Genomic DNA, 8,814 nt, shown 5'->3' with positions numbered 1-8,814 from the left:
GAAACTCGACTTTGCCTATTCGTTGGGTCATCGACTATCGCTATGTGAGCTCGCAGTCGATTGTTTTAAAGATTCCAATGCCTCGCATCGACGAGCACTTCGATCAGATGTCTGGTTGTGTCATCTTTTCAGCTCTAGATTTGGCTCAAGGATATCACCAAATGCGTATCGCGCTCAAGAGTCGCAAGTATACCGCCTTTCGCACGCACGCTGAAACTTACCAGTGGTGTGTAGCTCCTATGGGATTGGCCGGTATGCCTGGTGTTTGGTCTCGCCTCATGAGGGTACGCTTTGCGAAGTACCGTTTCATTGTTGTCTACTTGGATGACATTTGTGTCTTTTCCACCAGTCTGGAAGAGCATGTTGAGCATCTTCAAACTCTCTTCGAGGTTCTACGTCGTGAGAATTTGTTCTGTCATCTCTCGAAGTGTCACTTTGGTCAGTCCGAAGTTAAGTTTCTCGGCCATACGATTTCTGCCAAAGGACTTGCTGTTGATACTCGCAAGACTGAAGCGATTGCAAAGTGGCCTACGCCACTAAACCAAAAGCAACTACAAAGCTTTTTGGGTCTCGCAGGTTATTACCGTCGCTTTATTCGTGATTACGCCATTATTGCGTTGCCTCTTGGTTCTCTTGTCAAGAAAGAACATGTCTGGAGCTGGGGTCCAGAACAGACGCGTTCGTTTGAGGAAATCAAATCCGCTCTTCAAGAAGCACCCGTGTTGCAGTTACCGGATTACGAGAAACGTTTAATCGCGACAACAGATGCCTCTGGCTACTGTGTTGGTGGCGTTATCTCTCAAGTTCGTTCCGGTCAAGATCATCCGATAGCCTTCTTCTCGAAGAAACTTGGTCCTCACGTTATTAATTGGCCAACACACGAGAAAGAACTCTTCGCTATTAAATTAGTGTTAGACAAGTGGTGTCACTACCTATATGGTCGTGAATTTGATATCTACACGGACAACACTGCTTGCAAATGGTTTTTGCACCACCCGAAGGTTTCAGCGAAATTAGCTCGCTATTTGACGTTTTTCGCACAGTTTACGTTCAAGTTGCATCACGTTAAGGTACACCTCAATGTGATTGCCGATGCATTGTCGCGTCAATCTTCGGAGCATGCGATCAATACGGTTTCGTTTCATCAGTGTACCACGCGCTGCCATACCCGTGCAGCTCGAAACCTGACGAATCGACGCGTTATTACCGACTACCGCAGTCTTAACCAACATTTGGTTCGACCACCCTCTCGCCCTCAATTTCGTGGGGAGGATGTTGCTGCTGGTTACTACACGCGCCCTGCTCCGACCATAACCCAAGCTTACCGATATGTACCAGTGGAAACTCCACGTACCGTCGCTGCGGCTGAGAATATTGTTGTGGCCACCAATGTGACCCAACAAGCTCAAAATTGGAGCTCGCTCGGTTGGTCTGATTCGATTAGCAGAGAGTTCGCTGCTGGATATCGCAATTGCCCAGACTACGGAGGTCGTTTTAAGCATCCGGAACGACCATTTGTCAAACAAAATGGTTTTCTTTTCCGCAAGTATCAGACGATGATGCGCTTGTGTGCTCCGTTTACTCGGGACAATCACCTTCGAACTTCCATCATCTCTTGCTTCCATGACTCCAATATTGCTGCTCATCCTGGAGCTCATCGAACGTACCTTCGCATTTCGCAATGGTAACATTGGCCCACCTTGGACCAAGACGTTCGCGATTATGTGCAAAGTTGTAAAACTTGAACTCGCTGGAAACGCAGCAATGCTCGCAAGAATGGCAAGATGATTCCCATCCCGATTCCTGAGGAATGCTGGTCTGTCGTCTCTATGGACTTTATCTCTGGATTACCTGATCCCAGTGGTTTTGATGCAATCTTGACTGTTGTCGACAAGTTGTCCAAGCGCCCGAAGTATCGTGCGTGCAACCCGACTGATGATGCACAGAAGACTGCGTATCACTTCTTTGATTGCGTTGTTCGCCATCACGGTTTACCATAGATCATCATCAGCGATCGAGATTCCAAGTTCGTCTCCAAGTTCTGGCCATCCTTGGCTAAGCTAATGGGAATTCGTCTGCACATGACAACTTCCTATCGTGCCCAAGCCGATGGACAAACCGTACGCCAGAATCTGATTCTGGAAGACGCTCTACGCTGCATGATATCGTACCACGGACGTGATTGGTCGGATAATCTCGGAACGATTAATAATGCTCGTGCTACTCTCGTCAGCGCATCTACCGGTATGTCGCCCTTTGAAGTTGATACTGGACGCAAGGAACGGAATCCGTTGAATCCTTTGAGCAATCCCAGTACCATGACTCAAATTCAGCGTGGAATTGTTGAATATGCGAAGCAGTTCCAAGACAAACGCCAATAGATCATTGATTTGGCAAAGAATCATCTTCTTCAAACCCAAGAACGTCAGAAGAAGTACTATGACAAGAAGCGATCATCAATCACGTTCAAGGAAGGAGACTTAGTCATGCTGGATACACGCCGCATTCCTTTCCCCCCATGTGACTCAAGACATTGATGGGAAACGAGCTAAGCTCGCTGCTCGAAAGATTGGACCATTCGAGATTGTAAAAATAATCAATCCGAATGTAGCCAAGTTGAATCTTCCGCGAAGCATGAGTCGTCTGAACTCCACGTTCAATGTGGACGTGTTGAGTCATTACGTTATAATCCCGTCGCGTTTTAAGACTCGTCCTATCCCAAAGGCCTCGAGACTGATTATTGACGACGACATTGGCGCAACGATGCACATCATCGAGAAGCTTCTTCGCAAGCGTCAATTCAATTGCAAACCTGAATGGCTTGTGAAATGACACGGATTGCCAGATCACGAAGCAACCTGGGAGCGCGAAAAAGACATCCGCCATGTGTCGCATTGGAAGGTTCTCGTTTCGGACTTCAACAAGCGTCAACGAGAAGTCAAGTCCGGGAGGATGTAACGACGCACCAACGTCACAGCCAGCGATGGCCATGACGTTGGTACCAATGCGTCCTACTTTTTTTTTTCTTCCTACTTGTTTTTGCTGACTGCCAACTGTCTTCTTAAGTTGCCAATGAGCGGCCAGACAGACACACGCCTGACCGGAAGGCAATCACCATGTTTGGACGAGTATTGCCAAACATGGAGCTTCAACGACAGTCATTCTTTTTTATTTGAATTCACTATGGAGATTCTGACCCGGTTCAAATGAACCGCGGTTCACTACTACGCTACGCTACTTCAAGATTCGACTCAAGGACTACTTAGAATCTAGTATAGTGAAATGCATATATTTACATAGGATACCAAGGGAATGCTAACAAGCACTTCCTCGTAGCCGACAAATAACTAACCATTTCAATCTCACTTTCCAATTTACCTTCTTCGAGGCACATCAGCTGCCTCCTACGCCTTATCTTCGAGTCCTCTTCGTTGGACTCTCGCCGCCCTCCCCCGCTTCGCTCCTCGCCACGCGACTCGTTCCTCGTCGCTGTTCCTCTGCGCCGTGCTCTCACCAGTCGTCACACTTATACTTGTCTTTGACGTTCTCAATCAGCTTCTTTATAAGAATATCTAATGATCTTCTCTTTTCCTTATCTTCATTCTTTCCTTTGACTTCTTGTGGTTCATACTCCGCTTTCCATTCCTTGTATCCATCTGGATCGGTTCCTCCAACAATAGATTTAATTTGGGATTCACTTAGCTTGGGGTAATACCTGGATGTTTCCCAGTAATTGAACACTTTCAATGCAGCGGCTTGATCAAATCGATCTGTCATTGTTTTGAGAATGCACAAGTATGTCTTCCGCATTAAGCCAAGATTGATGTGTTGCTTGCGATATAGCACACCAGCCAAGCTCCAAGTATTATTGTTATCATAGTACCACGATCTCTTCATCATGCAGCATAGTTTGTATAGACGCTGATCGCATAGTCCATTTGACACACAATATTCTACAAGATTAAGTTTCTCATAAAATCCTAAGAAGGCTTCTTTGTCCTCATCTGATTTGAAGTAGATACGCTTACGCGAGGTTACTTCACCAATCCAGCTTGAAAATCTTTTCGATTTTCAAGCTGGATTGGTGAGATATAACTCTGACTGAATAATACCTGTGGATCTGCATTCTTAATGCTTTGATGATCGATTGGTTTTTCCTTCGCTAGTGAGCGCCAAGCATCGGTTACTTCAGAAAACTTCAGAATGTCTTTATTCCCGTATTCAAGTCCATAAGTATCCCAAGTAATGCCCTTTGTCAGTGCATTAGTTCTAGTCGAGGTCACTTCATTCTCAGAATCGTCCGAATTATATAATTGTCCCGAATCTGAATTATATTCCTCCTTATTTACCGCGCTATCCGCGATCATCGGTTCGACAATCGACTCATCCACATTTGGAACTTCACTAACTTTGACATTCGAGGCCTCGACGGGTTCGATCACCGATGGCGCTGGTGTATCAACAACCTCAGCGACGACTGGGGTATTGACTTGTGGTGACATTTCTTCTACTATATTACTCTCCACGACAATAATTTCCCGACCCATAATAATTGGATGCTTGCCGCAGCGATCCTTGTTGCGAGCTAGCAAACACTGTTCTCCGTTCTTTTTGATAAAGTTGCACATTGTTATATTACTAAAGTTATATTTTTATATTCTATATTTTCGTCGCTCAAGATCATAATTTTTTTATGATGCGGGGATCCCGCCATGAAGTCACAATAGCGAGTGGATCATATGACTTGTAATCATGTTAAATGTGTCGAGTATGTCCGTAAAAGTCTTGCCTCGCACGAAACAATGACCAAGACAAGGTTTGGTTCATCTAATATCAATAGGAGATACTTCAAGTAGATTTTAGATGCAAGTGTGAGTAGTAGCAAAATACTCACAAATTGTGAGTATTTTGCTATTACTCACACTTATAGGGGTCCGTGATCAGGTGAACGGGAGCATTTTGCTAAGAAGGTTCATCAATAACGATTTACCTGATCCACCTTCATCATAAAGCAATACCATGAAATCAAATTTGCCATTCAGCAGTCATTAGGCGACCAATCATGAAATAGATAAATTCAATAGTCTCGTCATCGAATTGGAACTGGAGATATTGATCAAGTAGCTGAGCATAGTCAGTATTAAGCTCAAACTCTGAGTCAATGTATGTTCGAACCTGAATGCTCTCTATAATATCAGCAGTAAAAATAAACGTGGTATTAGATAGATCGTAGATACCATTGCGGAATCCAATGTAGATGTAGTCAAGCTTAATGAATTCAAAGTCCGGGTTGATGATGTTCTTGATGAAGTAAAGTAATTGCTGATGATCTTGCAACTTGCACATATGAAACAGAGGCTTATCAGCAAACACTACATTCAGAAACACAGCCGGATCATCGTATTTACGAACATAGTAATATGGAAGCAAATTCTCATAGATTGCTCCAGTTTGAAATTCTTGCCTTTGACGTTCTCAATCAGCTTCTCCTTAAGAATATCTAACGGTCTTCTCTTTTCCTTTTCTTCATTCTTTTTTTTACTTCTTGTGGTTCATACTCCGCTTTCCATTCCTTGTATCCATCTCGAAAGATTCCTCCAACAATAAATTTAATTTGGGATTCACTTAGCTTGGGGTAATACCTGGATGTTTCCCAGTCATTAAACACTTTCAATGCAGCGGCCTGATCAAATCGATCTGTCATTGTTTTGAGAATGCACAAGTATGTCTTCCGCATTAAGCCAAGATTGATGTGTTGCTTGCGATATAGCACACCAGCCAAGTTCCAAGTATTATTGTTATCATAGTACCACGATCTCTTCATCATGCAGCATAGTTTGTATAGACGCTGATCGTATAGTCCATTTGACACACAATATTCTACAAGATTAAGTTTCTCATAAAACCCTAAGAAGGCTTCTTTGTCCTCATCTGATTTGAAGTAGATACGCTTACGCGAGGTTACTTTGCCATCTTTTCGATTTTCAAGCTGGATTGGTGAGATATAACTCTGACTGAATAATACTTGTGGATCTGCATTCTTAATGCTTGGATGATCGATTGGTATTTCCTTCGCTAGTGAGCGCCAAGCATCGGTTACTTCAGAAAACTTCAGAATGTTTTTATTCCCGTATTCAAGTCCATAAGTATCCCAAGTAATACCCTTTGTCTCAGTGGGCTAGACTCCTTTTTTTATCCAGCTCACGTGCATCAGTTCTAGTCGAGGTCACTTCATTCTCAGAATCGTCCGAATTATATAATTGTTCCGAATCTAAATTATATTCCTACCGCGCTATCCGCGATCATCGGTTCGACATCGACTCATCCACATTGGAACTTCACTTACTTTGACATTCGAGGCCTCGACGGGTTCGATCACCGATGGCGCTGATGTATCAACAACCTCAGCGACGACTGGGGTATTGACATGTGGTGACATTTCTTCTACTATGTTACTCTCCACGACAATACTTTCCCGATCCATATTAATTGGATGCTTGTCGCAGCGATCCTTGTTGCGAGCTAGCAAACACTGTTCTCCGTTTTTTTGATAAAGTTGCACATTGTTATATTACTAAAGTTATATTTTCATATTCTATATTTTCGCTCAAGATCATAATTTTTTATGATGTCTTCGTGCGGGGATTCCGCCATGAAGTCACATTAGCAAGTGGATTATATGAGCTGTATTCATGTTAAATGTGTCGAGTATGTCCGTAAAAGTCTTGCCTCGCACGAAACAATGACCGAGACTAGGTTTGATTCATCTAATATCAATAGGAGATAGATTTTAGAAGAAAGTGTGAGTAATAGCACAATACTCACAAAGCTTTCAATTAGAACATGTCGATAGATCCTATAGTAACTTTATATCATTAGTAAATTTTTGTTAGTATGTGAGTATGTGAGTATTGGGATAGATAAACCATAAATACGTATAGGGGTCTAGGACCCTACCATGAAATATTGTAAATATATGGAGTGGTTAAAAAGGCCATTTTTAAAAACTCACATACCCACAAATTCAAGAGGATGTATACACGACGGCCCTTCCCGTGGTATGTGTTTTTTTTAATAAAAATCTGTGAGTATTAAAACAAAATACTCACGCAGTTTTCGCGTCTAGACCATACCGGAATAAAACCAGTTTTCCACGGCGGTGGTTTTTGATTAAAATTCATGATTATTTTTATCCAATCCGATCATGATTTCGTGGTAGTCTCACAAAGCAGAATCGCATGAATTCACGGTGGTTTCAGACTGCAACAGAGCCGCATGAATCCATGGCAGTGCTTTTTCTTCTATTCAAGACTATCGATGACAAGATTCATGACGATGCGCAGATCGACACGAGCTGTTGGGCTCACACCAGGTGGAAGAGCTGTATTCGGGAGGATCGATAAAATTCGGTGCATGTCGAAGGTGAGAACGATAGCAGCTCCAGCAGCTGCGTGTCGAAATGTTCCGCTCGCTGTTGGTCTAATGGTTGGGTGTGGTCGGGTCGTACTGTCATAGAGAGCATATCGAATCTGAGTACCACGGGCACTGATTTTCAATAGCAACACATACTGGATCCCAGCATAACCGCACCACCATTTGGCAGCAGCTTTCAGACTGTTCCAAGATTGAGCTCTCCCAACTTCCACTGCCAGCGTCACCCAATCGGTAACGGTGCGAGGTGCCGGTGCTGGTGTTCGGTTGAGCGTAGTTCTCTTTGGACCAAATGTCGCATCAGCCTCCTTGTTCGGGTTGCCAGGTCTTCTCGCGGTCATCGAGCGGCGACTTGCAACCTCGAGATCATTGCCTGATGCACGATTGAACATTTTCTCGAAAGATGCCGCAGTGCTTTCATGCACGCTAGTTGGCAATTCGACAATCGCGAGACGGCCATCATCAAGGGCGAGAAATCGAAGTGGAATCCGCAGCCCTTCGCCGTCTCCAACATACTCATTGAAGGCAGCAATGGAGACTCCCTCACACACGACGTACGGATCGATTTCATCGTCATCGTTGTCGAAATAACTCGCAGCCACATCAAGCTCCAGCGCATCGATGGCGACGCGAATATCATCGACGGTCTTTAATGTCGTCATGCTTGCTGCAGCTGATGTTAGCGTACCACGTCGTATAGTGTGGAAGAACAATATGAATCCCCGTCGCAGCATGTGCTCATTTTCTCTTTCTCGAAATAAAGGAAAGCGGAGGAAAAAAACGGTTTTTTTCCTCCGCTGACAGTGACTGTCGGCTCAAGCTACGCATAAAAAGGCATCTAGAGTACCCCTAGACACCCTTACAGCGAGCGATGATGTACTATATAGTATTTGCTTGCGTCCGGCTGTTCGATGATGGTGGGCAGGAGCTTTGCGGTGCTTTATCAGTGTGTGCGGGGGAGAGAGAGGAGGGCGCGGACAGTAATAGCTTGCAACTACTAAGTAGTATATTTTCTGCAACTGATCATTTGCGCAATTCTTAGCGTTTTACGCAGCTTTATGGCTAATTAAACGTTGAAGTTATCGGATATCTTATTATCTAAACTCTGATCAAGTTGAAGTAAAAAAAAAATTGACTTAAAATATTGAAGACAGAAACTGCGTACAAGATATAGTGAACGATCTTCTTCCGCCCAAGACAAGTTGACTTTCGGCAGCCAGCCACCTCCAACGTTGCTTCACATGCAGCGCCCAGAGACGTGAGCGACCGCAGTTCTCGGGTGTCGATCTTCATCTCCTGCTCCCGTCGCCACTTCTTCTTCAGAAACCCCGAAAGTGGAGCAGTGCGATACAACTACGAGGTCAAGGGCACTGCGGGTGGTCT

General features: G+C 44.1%; 2 protein-coding genes across 2 annotated transcripts; both read right to left on the bottom strand.

The window, feature by feature from the left end:
• Nucleotides 1–3,743: 3,743 nt before the first annotated feature.
• PITG_13143 (uncharacterized protein) lies at nucleotides 3,744–4,628 on the bottom strand (the record flags this gene model as incomplete). The annotated part of the gene is made up of 2 exons (XM_002900618.1): nucleotides 3,744–3,770; nucleotides 4,350–4,628. 2 exons carry the CDS (start codon nucleotides 4,626–4,628, stop codon nucleotides 3,744–3,746), a joined length of 306 nt encoding a protein of 101 aa, XP_002900664.1.
• A 397-nt stretch (nucleotides 4,629–5,025) lies between these two features.
• PITG_13142 (uncharacterized protein) lies at nucleotides 5,026–6,439 on the bottom strand (the record flags this gene model as incomplete). Its single annotated transcript, XM_002900617.1, has 4 exons — nucleotides 5,026–5,186; nucleotides 5,238–5,464; nucleotides 5,643–5,683; nucleotides 6,347–6,439. 4 exons carry the CDS (start codon nucleotides 6,437–6,439, stop codon nucleotides 5,026–5,028), a joined length of 522 nt encoding a protein of 173 aa, XP_002900663.1.
• Nucleotides 6,440–8,814: the final 2,375 nt, after the last annotated feature.

This window comes from Phytophthora infestans, genomic scaffold (assembly GCF_000142945.1).
Source record: "Phytophthora infestans T30-4 supercont1.25 genomic scaffold, whole genome shotgun sequence".
NCBI lineage: Eukaryota > Oomycota > Peronosporomycetes > Peronosporales > Peronosporaceae > Phytophthora > Phytophthora infestans.
The sequence above is the reverse complement of the archived record's forward strand: the minus strand, read 5'-3'. Positions and strand labels throughout refer to the sequence as shown.